This window comes from Suricata suricatta, chromosome 9, assembly GCF_006229205.1.
Source record: "Suricata suricatta isolate VVHF042 chromosome 9, meerkat_22Aug2017_6uvM2_HiC, whole genome shotgun sequence".
In the NCBI taxonomy this organism is placed as follows: domain Eukaryota; kingdom Metazoa; phylum Chordata; class Mammalia; order Carnivora; family Herpestidae; genus Suricata; species Suricata suricatta.
Window position 1 is genome coordinate 108,161,520 of NC_043708.1, and position 19,971 is coordinate 108,181,490.

The 19,971-nt window shown below is 43.7% G+C and overlaps 1 protein-coding gene across 1 annotated transcript in view; it reads left to right on the forward strand.

The window, feature by feature from the left end:
• Positions 1 to 19,971, forward strand: part of THSD4 (thrombospondin type 1 domain containing 4) — a 297,196-nt gene that overhangs the window by 190,167 nt on the left and 87,058 nt on the right. The window contains exon 3 of the mRNA XM_029952548.1: positions 13,094 to 13,298. Coding sequence (XP_029808408.1) covers positions 13,094 to 13,298 — 205 coding nt within the window. The remainder of the gene's footprint in view (positions 1 to 13,093; positions 13,299 to 19,971) is intronic.

A 19,971-nucleotide genomic window follows, 5' to 3' on the forward strand; every position in this document is an offset into this window, starting at 1 on the left:
GGCCAGCTCGATCAGTGCCCTATGCCTCCCTGGTGTGTGTTCTGTTCCCTGACATTTTAGCTTCTATCAAAAAACCTGGTTCAATTTATTGATGACTTTGAGCCACCGCAGAGACAAAGACAGACATCCTCACTTAAGCTCACGATGTGGTTTTCCAGTCATCTTAAGAAGCAAATAAATCGGGGTGCCTGGGTGGCTCGGTCGGTTAAGCCTCCGGCTTCGGCTCAGGGCAGATCTCACGTTCGTGGGTTCGAGCCCCGCGTCAGGCTCTGTGCTGACAGCCAGCTCAGAGCCTGGAGCCTGCTTCAGGTTCTGTGTCTCCTTCTCTCTCTGCCCCTCCCCCTCTCATGCTCTGTCTCTCTCTGTATCAAAAATAAATAAAACATTAAAAAAAAAGAAGCAAATAAATCATTTTGCCAGTTACTATCTCAATAGCTTTATGTCAGTCGTATCACAATTACCAGCTTACTTGAGGCAGGGATTTTCCGGCGTTCGAGTAGACACTTGTTCAAGAAGCCCAGTTCACTCCTTGTCTCAGGGTGAATGCCTTGGCTAATCACAGAACCCAAGGAGGCATGAACAACTTAAAATCAGTCCTATTAAGCTATAGGTTTATAGCCTTCCTCTGCTCCAGATCTCCATAAATTACTTTATCTTAAAGGGCTGTTTCCTATCATTTAAAAACATAACTTGAAAAAAATTGAAGTCATACAGTAATGTCTTCAGAACCCTCAAACCCATGTAGGATGCAGTCTCAAAAAGGGTGACCTTCGATTTCAAAAAGGATTGAAAATCCCCAGGATCACCAGGATGACTCACATAAACCCAAAGGAAAGGTGGTCTTGTGGCAACGCTGGCCTAGAAGCTCATGGTTCCCTTTCTGTTCATCAAAGAAGAATATTCTGGAACCTGAGACTGAGTGAGCCTCATAGCAAACAGAAGCTGCCCAAAGCATTTAATGTCCTAGACCCTTGGGTCTGCCCTGGAGAGAAAGCCTCCATCAAATCCTTTTGTTAAAGCAGGAAGAAGTGGTTGGGAGAGTTTTTAGTCCCAGGGCTTCTGGCAGCGCATGGAGACGTGGCTAGGAGTGAACTCAGAGCTTCTGTGGGGAATTGGAACTTCTGGCAAGTGGGAAGGGGAAGTCCAAGGTGATATGAAGATGACTCTTTTCCATGAAATATCAGGGAAAAGCCAACTCTCCAAAGCCACCTTTCCCTCTAGCACCTGTCAACCCCAGACTGCAGGTCCTCATTCAGAGGACATTCGCCTTTGTGGTCACTGTGTTCACTCATTCAAGAGCTGTCCGCTCCCCCTCCTCCTGCAGCCCCTGCTCCTCTGCTGCCGGCATGCGCTGTTCGCCACCGTGCTCCCTGTCTTATCACCGTGCTGCCCTCACCTATCACCCTGCTTCTGAGCTCTCACGCTCCATAGATACGGTCTCTATCCTACACGACCTTGGGTGAGCCACTTACTTCCCTCTTTCCTCCTCTGTTTAACTGGTAGTAAATATTTTCACCCTAAGAGATCCTGAATAAGCACCAGTTTCCTTTCTTTCTATTGCTTTTCTTGGTGCTCAGAAGAACCTCTGTAGACCTCTCTGAGTCACGGGAGCACACCCTTCTCAGAGGGCCCAGGGTGTCCCATCAATTGTCAAAAGTGAATTTTTGACTTTGGCTCTGGGCTTCTTTTAACTAGGGCTTATTTTCCTCTGCCAGAGAAATGCTTTTCTTTTTACTTCCATAGTTGCTGCCATTCCACATTCTTTAAAGTACACGCAGGCCTTTCTCTCACTAAATAACATCCAAGGAGGCTATTGTTTAAGCTCGGAATGAGTATCATTTGTTTGTATTTCGTTGAATGTGCCCTCTATGTTATCTTCAACTTGACTCTAAATAAAACATAATATGTATTGGGTTCCTTCCATGTGTCCAATGATTTTTGCAAACTTTATCTTCCTTTAGCATCACAAAACCAACCTAGAATGTATAAATCAGAATATGTAATTGATAATTAATGTTTCTAATTAACATGTACTGTCACCTTAACAAAGTACTTTTGCTGTCAAAGCCTAAGGAGGCCGGATCGTTTTCCAAAGTCCTACTTTCACTCAGTTTTCTGCACCGGGGGTGGGGCTCTTTCTTGGACAGCCACAGCCCCAGGCAGGTTTTTCCTCCCGGAATCAGGGACTCAAATAGAGGCATAATGCCTGAGAGGAAAGAATCAGCTTGTTTAAGTGACAGCTGACATCAGGAAGCCTTTTGAGCCTGAAGAACGAAATGATGACAGCAGTGTCTCGGGAAGATAAATTTCACAGCCACCTGCAGGATAGATTACCTGAAACCACAGCATTAGCCTTTCTTATGCTGACGCATCTGGGGGGCATGATTTAAAAGCTCGTAAATACGATCTGGTTAAAGAAGGGGCTGGTGAAAATTAAGAATTTCAAGGTTCCACAAAAGAGAGCGAAGGATCGGTGTTTATCCAACTGGTCTGCATGTCCTAAATATTTACGTACACAAGAGAGTATGGTTAATGTGGTCACTTGGAAGCCATGTATCATATCTGCCATTGCCTTACCTTTCAGCTTAAAGTTGCAAGAGTAGGAAAGTTCTCTGCAAGCACGAGAATTACTCATCTGGCTGCCACCTGAATTATTGTTAGGGAACCATAATTTGAGTTTGACAGATAACCCTGTTCTTAGCCATCCTTCAAAAGAAGCATGAAGGAGCCTTCATGTTTAAATATTTCAGCCAAATTTCTTCCTTCTGAGCATGCATGGAATGCAATGTCTTTATTTCTTAATGAAATGAATGCTCATACTGGATGCATCGATGGTTAGAAGAGAATAAGAAGAAGTTATCCTTTTTTGATCACTTGGGCATTCTAGTACCCAAGAACAAACACTTGGATTGAATAATGTTATCTTCTGTGGAACATGATGCGTTTTCTTGAGTCATAAATATTTCTCAGCTTGATAAACCAATAGTTTCCATTCCCAGGAAGACACATGAGAAAAATTGTTACTATTTCAATGAATAATCTTGGACTGAGGAATTTGCTGTGAAACAAAGGGTAGTGTTATAGATGTCCCCTCCCTTAGGTGAACGCGCACTGAGTGATTAGAAAGAGACAACATGGGAAAGAAAGAGAAGCTAATGGAGATGTGGATCGATTGTTATTCCTTATGAGAGAGGAGGCAACAGACTACAAGTAGAGCCCACATGGAAGGGTCTTAGGGAAAGCCAGAGAGAAGCCTGTGGAGATAGAAGCAATAAGAAGGAATTATCCCTATTTGATTTCTTCCTCATTCTAGCCCTTGGTGTATGTGACCCTGGGCCACAGGCCCTGTTGGGACAAGAAGGGTTTCCATTGGACTAGGAGACTGTGCAAGCAGCAGAAGAGAGAAAGCCTGGGCTTCAGAGACAAAAAGCCTTTCATTCAAACCCTCTATCACACCTCTGTGTGACCTTCTCTTCTCTGAGCTTCAGTAAAATAGGGATAGTCAAGATCATTAAATAGCCTACCATGTAGAAGATGCCTAGCAAGTGGTGAGTGCTTTCTTCGTGATAGCTGTCACTTAGAGACACGGGGCTTCCTACTGCCTGCGTCCCTGCAAACGGCTTGCATCTCCACCTGCGTCTGTTTTCCACCCACAATTCCTGGAAGACTGTGCTCCAACAAGACCAAGCTGTAAGCTCCGTCTGCCACCTCCCTTGCTCTCTAAGATGAACATAACCCCTTTACAGTTTTTAAAGTTTTTCATAGCTGGTCTCTAACACAAGCCAGGAAAGACTAATAAAAGAAAACACATTTTTAAAAAATAGAGAGAGTGATAACCAAGTTATAAGAAAATCGTTGAAAATCTTGATCGCCATTGTCCCAGAATGCCATGGAAAGGCAAATGAGCACGGCAGTTAACCTGTTACAGTTCTGGCTTCAAACACCGCCTGAGACCCATGTGTAAATAGAAGTGAGGCTTCAGTGGACAGTGCAAACGGACCAGGCTCCTCTGCGAGTGTAGAAATGTGTGTGCCTTATGTGAGAGAAAGGATGCCTGCACATGCCAGGGACGGCACTGAAGTGGGGCACACGCTCCCTCAAGAAGGGAAACGTCCTGACGTCTTTCCAGCCCCGACTGCATGCGTTCTGAATGAGGTGCCTTCATCTGCATGTTCTCAGCTAATCGTCACAAAAGATTTGAGAATTATACCTCCATGGCTTTGTTTAAGACTCAGGAAAAAAATGATGTCACCTGCAGGTGTCGACACATTAGGGATGCTCTTAGGCAAACAAACATGTATGTGTCTAGAAGAAAAGACTTTTGGAGATGGGGGAACATGGACAAGAAATTTTCATTTCAGATCATGGAAATAGAAAGAATGGGGGCTTCAAGGAATCTAAACCAGGAGCCCTAAAGGTAGGACAGTAGGCATAAAGCAGGTGTAGAACCTCACTAAAGATGTGGGAGGGCCGGGAACAGAGAGGGGGTTAAATGTCAGCAAGTGAGCTCCAGACGCAAGGTCAGTCATCAGCGGTCCTCCTGCCCACTCAGGGCTTCTCGGCCGCCCTCCACCATCTCCTGGCCTCTCTCCTGCTCCTCCTCTTTGTCCCTTTCTTCTCTCTCCAGCTCCAGAAGCAGACTCCTCCTATTTAGCCGTATCTCAGTATGGCCGTTGTCTCTTGTCGCCTTGGTTCTGCTGACCCCAGGCCTCAGGGTCCCACTCCTCACCCCAGGCAGTTTATCCAAGTATTTCCACAGAGACAGTTTGTTAAAAGGAGTTGTTATTCTGGCTGGTAGATAAGGGCATCCTCACGCGGTTATGGGGACGTAATAAGCGCAAAGAAAAGAAGATGGACCGTTTGAGGTGAGGAGACCGTAAAACCCTGCCTCAGAAGGAGCAGGAGGGCATCTGAAGTGTCATGACAGGAGTCCCTGCAGGAAGTCCTCTCCCATCCTGGAGAAGTCACGTTCCTCCTAGGACTGGAGTCTTCTTCAGTGAGGCAAAGAGCTGGCTGTCCAGCACTGGGATTCTCAAGAGACTGTGTGTGAATGTGCATCTTCCCTCCACTCCGGCTCCCATTACAAATCTAGCAGAGAAAGGCTCTCTCAAGTTATTGTTTCTTTCCAGTTTGTAACCAAAAGGGTGATAGTGTTGCACGGTCTTTGTTTCGCCTGGATGGGAGAATTGGCTGTCACTTTGGGGTTGGTGTGCACCTTGAGAAAAGTAGAACATGAAGGAAACAAAAAGTGATCCAGAAGCCAAATAATCCCAGACTGTACAGGAATCACCTCAGGATGCTGCTCAAACACAGATTCCAAGTCAGTAAGCCTGGGATGGGGGCCAGGATTGTAACAAGCTCTCCGAGGGTGCCTAGGCTGCTGGTCCTCGGACCACGCTTTGAGTAACAAGTAACGGGGTCTAGAAAAGATCAACTAATGTTTATTCTGTGTTTAAAAAAAAATTAAGATGGAGGAGGGGAAAGACAGCTAAAATGAAAATGTTTAGGGTGCTAGAAGAAAGCTCCAATGAAAGAGAGAATTAACATGACTGAATCCAACGCGCAAATCAGTGATCACCAACATCTATATATACCTGAATCCTTGCTCTAAGATGATTCCATCAGAGGTCTGCCTTCCTCTCCCCCCAAGTAAGATGTCTTCCAGAAACAGACAATACCACTGTTCTTCCAGGACCTAGAAGTCTTCCCTACTTAACCTTTAAAGGAGCATCCTACACTTCAGTGTGGCATTGGTGCGCCTTTACCCTCCATTCTAGTTCCCTCTCCCCATCCAGAACCCCTTCCCTCTGCGCCCATCCAAATGTAACCCTCTTTGTGCTTCTCAACCTCTAGTCTCTCCATCTCCACTGAACACCAGCGTCAGCTAAGCATCTCCCGGAAACAGCATTTCTGCTCCCAGACTCCACAGTGTTGGGACTCAAGCCCCTCCCCCTCCACGAAGTTTGGTGTAGCCAGCCTTTTCCTTCTTCACCCCCCCACCCCCAACCAACCAGCCAGCCAGTCTTCTCCTGGACATCCCAACAGGCCATTAACTCCCAAAGTTTAACACATTTACACAGATTTCTAAGCATTTTTCTTGAATGATCCAAAAATCAAAGACCTGATTAGTTCACTCACATTTTTAAATGCTCCACAAAAACATTTTGGAAAGTCGTATCTTAGCAACAATCAATATGCAATCAGCCTGAGTTGCTGACCGCACCCTTCTGGCTTTCCTCAACTATTATTCTTTAAATGTTTAACCTTGGTTTCCTGTCCTTAAACTAATTGCTTATGGAGTTACCCTTTTACAAAGGCCTGTAGGTGCCCTCTTGTGGAGAAGAATGCAAACAGGCACATTTGGAGAGAAGCTGTGTGTCAAGGAAATGACAAGGATGCAACCATGAGTCTCCCTTATTACCTTCTGATGTGTTGGTGGATTCACCCACAGTCTTCTGAGGGCCTTCTGGTTAGACCCACACCTGCAGACTTAGGCTACCTGAGCCCAGGAGGCCGTGTAAATGAGGCCAAGGTGCAAACAGCCTCCATCCTGGGACGCATTCATCAACCCAACTCACTGTTGCCTTTTTGCTAATACTTGCTTCCAGAAGTTCACCATATAGAATGTAGACCATGTCTTCTCCTTTCTTCAGGCAGCTTCCTAGTCCTGACCCCTAGGCTGCTGAAGCCACAGCATCTAACAGACCTCTCCCACATGGCCTGGGCCCCTCCTGGGGACCTATAGAGTTTCCATACAATCTGACCAAGTATTTTAAACAGATTTCTCTTTACATTTGCTTTACGTTTATTTATTTTGAGAGAGAGAGAGAGAGAGAAACTGAGCATGAGTGGGGTAGGGGCAGAGAGACAGAGAGAAGAAGGAAAAGAGAATTCCAAGCAGGCTCCACACTGTCAGTGAAGAGCCCGATGCAGGGGCCTGATCTTGAGCTGAGATCAAGAGTCAGATACTTAACCAATGGAGCCACCCAGGTGCCCCAAAACAGAATTCTCTTCAAATAGAGAATTCACCAGACAGCCTTACATTTTAAGAGTAAAGCGGAAATCCAGAGGTTTCTACGATTCTATACAAAAAAAGATATATAACTTATTTTATAATAAAGCAGTTACCATCGTCATAATTCATTCATGCCCCTTCCCCCCATTTTAATCCATTGGGGAGGAAGACCATGAAAGTAAAGCATGGGAATTTTGGAGTTTGGAATACTCCCACTCTCCAGGGAAAGACGACCCTCATGGCAAGCCGGATGGTAATTCTCTTAGAGCATGGGAAAGCTTCCCCCTCAGGGCTCCTTTCATCAGATTTGTAAACATCGCTGCAGTTGATCCTCACCCAATTTTATCCTACAAGAGTGCCAACATTTTCTTCCAGTTAAGTCACTTGGTAAGGTGCTATTCTCTAATGAAATAGGATGAGGTACTGAAAAGCGGCAACCATAAGCTTGATTAAAACCAGATCTCTAGTTTCACAATTGCCTTCATTAGGGAAGCCAAAATACCTTTCATCCCGTGGACCATTTCTTCTCTTCAAATGAATGACATTGTCAGTTTGTTTCCCATTGGTTCCTGTTTCCAATTTAATTTTGTCTACGTATAGCAAATTCCTTTTTCTTTAGACATGGCGAGATTCCTACATCATGGCTGTATCTCTTTTTTTTTTTTTTCCAGAAGCATTTTAGCACCAGAAGATACGATAGAGATGGTCCAGTTGAGGGAGAAAATCAGTCCTATAACTTTGATCTATCTCTTGATGCCTCAGCCAGCTGCTTTTTCATTCAGCAAACACTAAGTGCCTACTGTATACTAGTCACTGGGTTCTTTCTGGAGCGTAATCTTGTCCATACTGAAGTTAGACCAAATAGCAAGCTTAAAGAGCCCTAGCCTACTGGTTGGTTTGATGGTGGTGAGGAAATGTTGTTATTGTTCTTCTTCTTCTTCATGTTTTAACTGGATAATTAAATATTCTTTGCTCATTAGCCTCTCTGACATTGACAGAGTGCTGTGTTTGCACTACTTTGGAGCTGCCATTTTTCTAGTGCTTTCTGGGGGACCTGTCATGTTCAGCCCTGGTGTCCCATGAGCTGAGTATTATGCTAGAGCAGTGATTCTCAGTTGGAGGTCATTTGGGGACATTTGACAATGTCTAGATAGATACATTATTGTTTGTCGCAATGAGGGAAAGGGTGCCGCATGCCACCAACCATCCTACCGTGCAGAAGACAGCCCCCACACCCAGGAACCGTCTGGCCCAATGTGTCCCTAGAGCCATGGCTGAGAAATCCTGGCCATGAGCAAGAGGGTAGAGAAGTGAGGTGCTGAACTTCCAAACCCTGCCTCATTTTATATATCAGAGTTTAGCATTTCTGCATGAGGTTTTGTTTGGGAAGTATGAGGTTTTTTTTTCTGCTTTAAAAAAAAGACTCTTGAAGACTACCGAGGTAGAAGATGACAACTCTTTGCCTTCTGTTTAAGGTTGAGACATACTGGGACAAGTCAAGTGGGTGGCGTATGGGTGAGGGCAGTCAGAGGTATATCTGGAAGCATCAGCCAGACCTCAGTCTTGCCCTCCCACCGTGTATACTGTACTGAATGACGGGATCACGTCTGCCTTCTAGTTTAGTCCAGAGGTTGGCATTTTTTCTGTAAAGCACCAGATCACAAATATCTTGGGTGCGATGGACCATACTACCTCTGTTGCAACTATTCAACCCTGCTGCTATAGCACAAAAGCAGCCTAGGCAGTTTGTGTTTCAATAAATCTTTATTTACAAAATGGGGTCATGGGCCAGATTTGGCCTGTGGGCTGTGATTTGCCAACCCCTGATCTAGACCATAAGTAAGTGTGTGTGTTTTATCTTCATGTCTCCCTGCGTAACACCCTATTGGCACATAGTAGGTAGGGGTTGCCTCAGAAAATATTCCCTGAACTATGTTGAGTTCAGGGACTATGTTGAGTTCAGGGAATATTTCCCTACAATCATGTAGAGACAAGGGCTAGCAGATTTTAATGAGAATAATGGCTGGAAAAAGCCTGTATTACCCAGAGAATTTCTATATACTGTTTAACTGTTTTCCTGTGTCACGCATTCAGGATGCTTCTGATTGTTTCTTATTAGTCATAATCACTGTGATGAGTTCCTTCACACAGAAAGTGTTAGCCTCATTTCTTTTCATTTCCTTGGCATAAATTCCTAGAAGAATTAGGGTCAAACAGTATATATTGCTAAATGGCTTTCCAGGAAGGTGGTATGGGTGTACACTCCTAATGTAATCAGAAGGAGGGATTTATCATTACGCAAAGGATTTCTTTCAACAGAACGTCATGAATAAAAGTTTTGGCATCCAAATGTATTTCCATGAATTACCTTACTGCAAATAAAGCTACATTGGTGTTAGCTACTAATCATTTTAATGCTGACGTTCTCCCACACTGTTGTGACAGCGTGATGATTAAGGCGCATTGCACTATCAGTCCGTGTCATCTAGCCAACCAGCGGAGGTTACCCTATCTGGTGTGTTTATTGAGAACACACAGAAACATCTGCTTCCCATTAGGGCGTCAGAAGCTCCCCTGTCTGCACCCCAGGCACCAGCCCTGCCGTGATGTACAGAGGCCTCCTCCCTGTGAAATCCACCACCAGATATGTCGTCCAGATCACTCATTTCCCTCAGAAAATTTCATTTAGGTTAATTCTGACACACAATTGGAGGCAATTCTTGAGCAATTTCTTCTGTGATGGCTTGCAACATGCAAGGTTTTCCTACAACATGTTGCAGAAATCACTGGAAGAATACTAAGGGTCCAGTTGTCCAGTTGTCTTTGTAACAGCAAGAAGTGTCTCCTTTGAACCGCAGTGCAAAAAAAAAAAAAAACCATGAAATAAAGGTAGATCAAGGAGCAGATATTCATCCTGTCGGTTTTCACAAGGTGCTGTAAGAACAGTAAGGGTGAAGGGGCTCAGCAATGTGCCTTATTTTTACTGTGAACATTGACTTTTCCTTAGCTCTTTGGATTTTCCTGACGTCCTCCAAATGAAGAAGAGAGTTATCTGTGACTAAGAAGGAATAGAGAGCATTATAGAAATAGGAGTGGGTCTATGGTTGCATGATGGTGGAGTTTACTTGAAAGTGGATGGATTCCAGAGGAACACAGTATATGAAGACCATAATTAACAAAACCCATGCCGCTAGGTACCTTCCGTGTTTACCTGCTTGGATCCTCCCTACGTTACCGTCGGGTAAGCAATGTACCATCCCCAGCCACAGAAAAAGAACCAGAGGCTCAGAATGGCTAAGTAGTATGTCCAAAGATCAGAGCTCCTAAGAGGCAGAGCCAGCACAAAACCCAGGTCCACAGACTCTAGTGCCCATTTTTTTTTAAGCACCTACTGAAAGCACTTTGGTAGCGCCTCTGAGTTTGGAGACAGAGACTAGAGCTCTTAAGTCACCCCCATCAGAAAGCAACTGACCAGCTGCCTAATGTGCAAGCCAGAATTCAGAATTCATTTGTGGGCATTGTCCCCTGAAGGACCCAGACGGTGGTGGAGATGTTTTCGGTGCTGAGCCCAGAACGAAGTGACCCTCCAGCCCTGAGGAAACAGGGTGTCACCAATAGCTCTTGGCATCTCGTGTGGCTACATGCTTCTCTGAAGCCAACCTGAAAGCCATTTGGACGTCTGTCAGGAAAACTTGCTACAACCATCGCTCCCATGTCTAGATTCCTGCAGAGTGGCCGTGTGACATAGGAAATCTGGCACGTAGGGGTGGCATTCATAGAACTGTGCAGAACACCTTAATATAACATCTATTTCACAAGATAAAATGACCTTTAGTCTGTCTGTGGTGTCTGAAGCCCACTGTGGTTGTGTAATTTCCCTGTGGTCCTCCCATTTTAATTGGGCTGGGGGCTCAGGATTCATGTGATGTCTGTCCTCATCTTCAGCGGCTCTCATTCATCTTTGAAATGTCCCCTCCACTCCATTTAGAAGAGAGAGACTCGCTAGGCTGCCCGTTCTCCCCACTCTGGTACCCTCCCCACCAAACCCAAGTTATCATCTGAGAAACAAATCTGAGCATGGCCCTCCCTTTCTTCAGACATTCAGTGGTTGTTGATGCCATCAGGTAAAATTCTAATTCTTCCTCCTGGCAAACATGATTCTTAAACCGTTCAGCTGAATTCTGCAACCTGATTTCGTGCCCCCCCCCCCCGCAGCCCTCCATTTGAGCCATGTCCTGTGAACACGCTTTCCTGCCTCTCTGCCTTTGTGCACAGTGCTCCCTTTACTGGAATCCCCTGTGAGGATGAGCTTGATCTGGGACAAACTGCGTCCAGAGACAGCAGGAATGGACAGGGAGGAGACTGAGGTTTCGCTGGACCGGGCAAGGACTGTGTGCTGACCACCATTTCCATCCATCTTCCCCATCTGTGACCATCAGAGGCGTGTCCTTAATTTGGTTAGAATCTTGCTTTGGCAATGTGGCATTTTGCATGTTTCTTTTTTTTTTTTTTTCAAAGCAAAGGAGAACCCAAGGGGTCAGAGATGGAAATCATGCATGGAAAACATGTTCCTTATTTTCCTGCTAAAATGTACATGGTGGAGGGGCAAGAAATATTTGAGGGAGGAGAAATACACAGCAAACATGGCATTTTGAAAGGTTAATTGGATGTGGATGAACGTGTTGAGATGATGTTCTTTATTGTCAGAAATAATGTTTTACAGAGAAGCTGTTTGTGAGGAGGACCAGTCATTATTGATGGACTAATGTGCACTCAGGAATATGGAAGTAATAATGCAGAGGTACAGTGTCCGCAGAAAGATGTCAGTCAGACGTGAGGTTGGAGGGGAAGCCTGAACACCTTCAGCTTTGACTCTGCCTATAGGATTTGACCTGTAGGGCCCACGTGAACAGACCCAGGGTTATTTCACAAAATCACAAGTGGATTTTGAATGGTTTGCCGACCACTTTGCCTCCCCACCCCCGCCCCGGGATGGGCTCTGATTTTGCTCTTAGAATTCAAGAACCAACACAAGCCTGTGATTCGGCAAACATGTGTCTCCAGTTCGAGAGTCCCATTCTGATTTTCAGTACCATTCCCTATCCCCATAACCCCGTGAGCTAATCCTGTCATCACTGTGTTTCATTGTCCAAACTATCATCTGCTCGCTTCCATCTGCCCATAGAAATGTGACCACATGTCCACATTTTAGATTCAGGAAGCATGGTCATGAGCCCCATAAAGGTAATGCTCTTGCACTTTGTTGCTAGTGCAAAATAAAATGGCCCCAACAGAAACATGAACAGGGAGGGGAAAGATAAAGCAAAAAAGTCTTAGAACAAGTAATGGGAAGATCATCACCTGACTCGCTGATGTTTCTGGCCTTTGACCCCTTCCCCCTTCCCCCCAGGAAGAGTGCTTTGGGGGAGCCAAGCCAAATCCTGCTGCTCAGCTCCTCAGAGCCTCAGTGGCCAGTAGAGACCCAGATCTCAACCAGTTTGACTTAATGCCTAAGACGCTAAGCCCGCGAGTACTGCTTCTGAACATACTTTGTCAGCGTTTATACAGTCTGTCATCTAGAACACAAGACTTGGGGATGAACCCCAATTTTAGGTGCAGTACTTATCATGGAGCCAAAGAACTTAAAAAAAAAAAAAGCCCCAGATGGTCTCTCCTCTCTGACTCCGGGAGGGGGGATTTTTCAGGACAACTTCACTGTCCAACCAATATAAATAAGTGACCAGCGCCCACACCCTCCCTTTTCCTTCTCTCTGCATCATTTTCTCCTTATCATTTGCCACCACCAAGCGTACTGTTTGATTTACTTGTCCTGTCTGCTGTCTGGGGACCGCACCCTGCCCCTAGAATGTACATTTCATTCATTTCTCGCCCAGAGTTGGGGCTTTGTGACTATCCATCGAGTGAAGGAAGAATGAACTCGCACACTTGGAGCTGAATAGGGGCCGGAGGGAGGTCAGTTCGAGACCCCCCGACAGACCTCCCATCGCCCCCTCGCCCTGTCTCCCCCGATGCTCCTGCTATATGCTACAAGAGTCTTTGGTTTTCTGCCTCTTTCAGAGCATCGGCTGTGACGACTACCTGGGCTCTGACAAAGTCGTGGACAAATGTGGGGTGTGTGGAGGCGATAACACAGGCTGCCAGGTCGTGTCTGGCGTCTTCAAGCATGCCCTCACCAGCCTGGGCTACCACCGAGTTGTGGAGATTCCCCAAGGAGCCACCAAAATCAACATCACTGAGATGTACAAGAGCAACAACTATCTGGGTAAGCTTGGTGTTTTTCCAGAGGAAACTATCTGTCACTGCCCGGGGTCGCGACACAGCAGTGCCCAGAGGTCCCTGACATGTACAAGGTGCCACTGGGGAGTGCCAAAACACCACTGGGCCTCTCCCTTGAAATGAGACGCGTGGGTGGAGAAAAATTTTAAAAGTCTTTGCAAATAAATATTTAATATCTACACATTTAAGCCAACCTTTGTTCCTTCCAAGAGAAACATGGTTATGAAATAGATGAGGGGTGAAATTGTTTCTCTGAGATGGGGGAGGCTCTATGAAAAGCCAACGTTTGTGCCAGTTTTCATTCTGTTGGGAGTTCAAGGTGGCCAGGGGCCACTGATGATCCTGTCTGGAACTTCATTCCCTACAAGTGTAAAGTAAAAGCCATTTTTCTCTTCTTTCTGCTTTACCTGCCCAGGACAACAGGATGTGTATAGTCTGTGTGTATCTTCTGCATAGCTGCAGTCATTCTGGGCAATAGCATCAATATTGAGAGGCCATTTCAACCCATTTTCCTGCTGAAAGTTAGATCTTTGTTGATACTTCCTTCTGGGTTTCTGGCTAATTGCATTTTACACAAAGCAGATCAGGTCATACAGCTTAATTTTTACCAATTCCTAATTCATGTAAGTATGTACAGATTAGTCAACAAAAATAATACAAGAAAAGCAATTTCTTAAAGTCATTTAATGAACAGCAATATTTATTTTTATTTTTTAACTATTTCTTTAACTTAAATAACACAGACAATATGTGCCAGGCATTACTCTTAGTGCTTTGCATCCCCTACATTGTTGAACCGTCTCAACAACCCCAGCAGATAGGAGCAGTTAAAATCCCCATTTTATAGATAAGGAAATAGAAACAGAGAGATTATGTAACTTGCCAAGGTCACACAGCAAGGACGAGGTGGAGCTGGGATTCGAACCCAGGCAGCCTATCTCCAAGCATGGTCGTCTACCAAGATACAACACCTATGAGCAGTTCTCAGAGTTCTTCCAGTAAACCATTGGCCATGCAGCAGTCAATGGTGGCAGCAGTTGAGAGATGATTAATTTTGCAAATTTCAAGTACAAGGAACACCCCAGAAGATAAATCCAGACCTGACAACTCCAGATGCTGCAGCTCCTCTCTCTGCACCTGGACAAATGCAACCAGAATTAGCTTCAGAAGGAGGAAGGGACAGCAGATGACACTCTGAGACAAGCCCAGTTAAAGTGGAAAAGCGACCCATTTGCTCTGGCAAAACCAGGATCCACCAAGTGGCAATAAGCCAGTTTTTGCACTGAGTGGTTTGTGTGTTCTTTTTATTTGTGAGGAAATAGTCCTTGTGTGTCCTCCCCCCCCCCTTTTTTTTTAATTATTAGAACATCATACTCCATAAACACCCCATCTTATAGAATGGAGAATGTTCTTCAGGGCATCAGTTGAAGTGTCATCAGGAGCAAGTGCACCAGCACACAATGCCGCTTTTCATGAGCTTTGTGTTGTTTTTACTAAATTCTCATTGCTTAATGTAGTCCTGTTCTGGAAATAGTTTTTAAGCCATGCCCTCTGAAGATAAAATCCTGGGTGAATACTCTCTAGATATCTGGATGGAAATTGCTCTCAGAACCTCAGTGTTTGCATCTAGACTATGGGCAGATGAATCCTGACCTTATAATCATTCAGGACAATCAATAGGATAGCAAATACTCAGAACCCAGCAGAGCCCTATCACGTACTAGCAATTGACAAATGTGCGTTTGTCTCCGAGAACTTGTCATCAAAGTACAAAGTACATCAAACTTCGTGGAATCAAAATTCCCTCTCCCCCTAAAAACGGCTCAATGGGAGGGTGATTCAAAGTCAGTTGGGTACCAGTTGGGTACATGACAAATCCAGAGTCCATTGACAATATTACAGGATGCTGTATGGGCAAAGGAGGGAGGATGGAAACAGAAGAACAAGCCATAGACAGAGGAGGTTCCAGAGGTGATGAATGGGACCCTCTGTCTGCAGCATTGTAATTACTTAGAATTCTTTTTTCCCCTCTTTTTATCCTATTTTTATTGAGGTATAATTCACATATCATAAAATTCAACCTTTTAAAATGTGCAATGGGTCAGATGGTATTTTTCCTCATCACGGTGTTCCCTTTACCTGTCCCACCTCTCCTGCTAAATCTCCTATTCTATGAGGTCTGTATATTTTTAAAGTTAAATTGCATGGGATTGCTTGAGATTATGCAGAAGCCATTAGAGCACAGGTGTTGCTGGTTCTTTTTGAACTGTTTAACGACTGTGTTTTACATTACACATTTTCGAACACTTGAAGATTTTTTGAAGAGATATGTGGTGGGTTTCTCTACAATTTTCCAGGTAATGATGAAGGCTTTGGTTTTCTTACCTTGTAATTCCTGGCTTGGAAAACTGTTTTGTATAAAAGTGCACAAAATTGCTTTGGCTGTTCATGTAGAGCTGCTCCGTAGAACAGGCCCTAGAAAGGGGAGGAATAGTTCAGATTTGCACCAATGATTTCGAGACATGCACAGCTTCTCAAAGTTGTTCAGTGGCCCTGTTTCCCAGAATCGCCTTTAGTTATTTGTGGAGCAAACCAAACTTTTTCTTGTGAAACATTTGGGATTTTTTAGTGACGAATTCTCCAAACTTGATAGGAAAAGAAAGTAGCTTTCTATGAAAACAGAAGGATTTGTATTATTAGTGCTGGAAAAGATTTTAAAAGGTTTTTTAAAATCCTTAATATGTAAGTGACTTTCTTTAGGTCAGTCACTTAGTTAGTGATAATAGTCATGCTATATGTATAAGTACCTCAGTCTCCAAGCACTTTGACATGCGTGGCCTTCTGACTTTTATATTCAGGCATTTGCTTGCTTCTGGAAAGATCTAAAATTACTGAAGGTGCAGTTATAGAGTAAGAACGTAAAAATTGAAATTTAAAAATCAACAGCAACTACACCTGCAGAAGAAGGAGGCATACAACCCCCAAATCTTGGCTACTATATTAATAGTAATGGTGCATTCAACCCGACTCTGAGTTTATGGCTGAATTTGTTTCTTTTCCATCAAGAACTGGACCTGCTGGATTCAGATTCCGAAGGCCAGAGGTTCTAGTCCTGGTCCTGCCATAACCCACATGGGACAGACCCACACGGAGCTAGGGCAACAGGCCAGCGCAGCACCTCATGATGCTCACTATTTCTCTGGGCAAAGCTGGAGAAGCCGTGACCTTTAACGGTGCACAGATTTTAGGATATAGACCCTGTGTCTCATCTTAGGGTGGATACCAATGAATTTCTACAGAACTGAGCTTCACTTTTTTTTTAAGTTTATTTATTTTGAGAGATAGAGAGAGAGGCGGAGAGAGGGGCAGAGAGAGAGGGAGAGAGAGAATCCCAAGAAAAGCCTAATATGGGGCTCAAACTCTCACACTGTGAAATCATGACCTGAGCCAAAATCAAGAGTTGGATGCTTAACCAACTGAGCCACCTGGAAGCCCCAAGCTCCACTTTTTAGTGTTTATTTGAATTTGTCCACATGCTCCAAAATATAGACTAGTTGGTGCATTATAGATTCATAGATAGATAGATAGATAGATAGATAGATAGATAGATAGATAGATAGATAAATAGATAGATAGATAGATTTTGGAAGACTTTGGAATTCATAGACCTGCTAAAGGCTATCTATTCTCCTTTTGCATGAGTTATTCTGAACCCAGCTCTTTGGAAATAGAAAGTTAAATCTAATTTTATTAAAATGATTGACATTTTGTATTACTTACCTCTTCCTCAGTGATATTAGATGTTGTAAAACTATTCTAGCTGAAATATCAAAGTTTGGCGAGTGCAGCTAGCTCGGCTTACTAATGTCATTATGTAACGGTTGAGAAATCAGACATAAAAGCATACCAAGCAAAATTGATTCTACAGGACATGTTCTACCTGCCAACATGCTACATGTCATAGAGCCTTAGACTTGGAAGGAATTTGTTAAAGGTCTGTAAGCTTTTAAAAATAAACTGGCAATATCTTTACTTTTAAGCATGTTTCCTTAAAAGTTTTAAGTAATAATAATAATCACCAGCATTTAAAACATCAAGTATCATGGATCATCTATAATTTGCAAACGTTTCACTTATTAGCTGAGCTGCTCTCTATGTGGGAAAGATTAGAGTATTTAAATAATAGGATGTCTTACATTCGTATGACAGTTAATCCCAAAGATTTTTCACCTGCATCGTAAAAATTTTGAACAATACAGATGATATGGAGCAAAAAGATAAGATTCCCTCTTCATGCCAACCCCATACCGGGTCCACTGCCTTCAGGTGTTAATGAAGACAAATAAATGACGCCCCTTAACAGTTCCATGTACATCTGCCAGTCCTTTGTGGAAGTACAAAAAAACATAGATCTTCTAAAAGTAGTGTTACTATACATACTTTTTGCAATTTGCTTCTTTATTTTAGTATTGTACCATGATACCTTTTCATATTACTACATAGAGCTAACTCATTATTTTCTGAGTGCAGAGTATTCTGTACAACAGATGTAACATAATCTAGTTCAGCAGTTCCCCATTGAGGGATGTTTAAATTGTCTCATTTTCTAATATTGCAAATAATACGTTCGATTTGTGGTTCAGGATGGCAGACTGAGTACATGAGGGTTTTTTTTTGCCCTCTTCCTCCCAAGATTCCATCAAAATGATACTAAAGGAATAATACAGGGATATAACCTACATCCACCAAGAAGAGAAGAGGGGGGCGTCTGTGAAATGATTTTAACAAATTTCTGGAACACATTTCTGAAAGCAGATGGAAGAATGTTTTCTAATAGAGCAGAGGAAATCACAGCCCTGGTAGCAGAGGGGATAATAATGAGGAAGGGCCAGTCTGCATGCAGAGCCCAGGGTCTGGGGGCAGCAGATAAAATGGAGGGTGGGAGCACAGTCAGAATGCTGGCATCAACCTCCTCATCCAAAAGCTGATGGGAACTAGAGCATGGTCGTGAGGATTGGTGCCCCAAGACCTCAGTAACCATTGTGGAATTGGAGGAAGAAGCAACCCAGTGACCAGTGCCCCATTTTCTCACCCTCTAAAATCTGGCCTGTTGGCAACCTCTGCCAATGTGTACAGAATTCTCAGGCAGCTTTCCCATTGCTTTCATCTTAAACTTCAATGGGCAATAATATAAGCGGACAACCAAGGATCGGGAGACTTTTTTTTAAGCCTATACCAGGAAAGAGAAAACCCAAGACACTTAACTGGAAAAGATGTTTCTAGAAGAAACAGAGCAAATTCTTGGAGAAGAAAACTTAATAAAGGTCTTTTTACAGGTAATGGGCCCATGAATACCCTAATAGGTATATTCTTTCATACTTACATAAATATTTTTGTAGGACAGATTCCTAGGAATAGAATTTGTAGGTCAAATGGAATGAACACTGAGAGATAAAGTAAGATTCCTCTCCAAAGTGGTTGTACTAATATGTACCCTCACCCAAAGTGCCTTTCTCCATACCTGGATGAACACAAAATATTATGAATGTACTTAACTTTTACTATATCTTTCTTATTTGAATTTTCCTGACCACTAATATTTTTAATAGTTTATTGTCAATTTGGTTTCTATATAACACCCAGTGCTCTTCCCCACAAGTGCCCTCCTCCATGACCATCAGCCTTCAGTTTGTTCTCAGTATTCAAGAGTCTCTCATGATTTGCCTCCCTCCCTCTCCCTAACTCTTTCTCCCCTCTTCCCCTCCCCATGGTCCTCTGTTAGGTTTCTCCTATTAGACCTATGAGTGAAAACATATGGTATCTATTATTCTCTGCCTGACTTATTTCACTTAGCATGACACCCTCCAGGTTCATCCACTTTGCTATGAATGGCAGGACTTCATTCTTTCCCATTGCCATGTAGTATTCCATTATTTATATAAACCACATCTTCTTGATCCATTCATCAGTTGATGGACATTTAAGCTCTTTCCATGATTTGGTGATTGTTGAAAGTGCCACTATGAACATTGGGGTACATGTGCCCCTATGCATCAGCACTTCTGTATCCACTGGGTAAATCCCCAGCAGTGCTATTGCTGGGTCATAGGGGAGTTCTATTGTTAATTTTTTGAGGAACCTCCACACTGTTTTCCAGAGCGGCTGCACCAGTTTACATTGCCACCAACAGTGTAGGAGGGTGCCCATCTCTCCACACCCTCGCCAGCACCTATAGTCTCTTGATTTGTTCATTTTAGCGACTCTGACCGGTGTGAGGTGATATCTCATTGTGGTTTTGATTTATATTTCCCTGATGATGAGTGACACTGAGCGTCGTTTCATGTGTCTGTTGGCCATCTAGATGTCCTCTTTGGAGAAGTGTCTGTTCATGTCTTCTGCCCATTTCTTCACTGGATTATTTGTTTTTCGGGTGTGGAGTTTGGTGAGTTCCTTGTAGATTTTGGATTCTAGCCCTTTATCTGATATGTCATTTGCAACTATCTTCTCCTGTTCCGTCCATTGTCTGTTAGTTTTCTTGATTGTTTCCTTTGCAGTGCAGAAGCTTTTTATCTTGATGAGGTCCAAATAGTTCATTTTTGTTCTTGATTCCCTTGCCTTTGGGGATGTGTTGAGTAGGAAATTGCTGCAGTTGAGGTCAA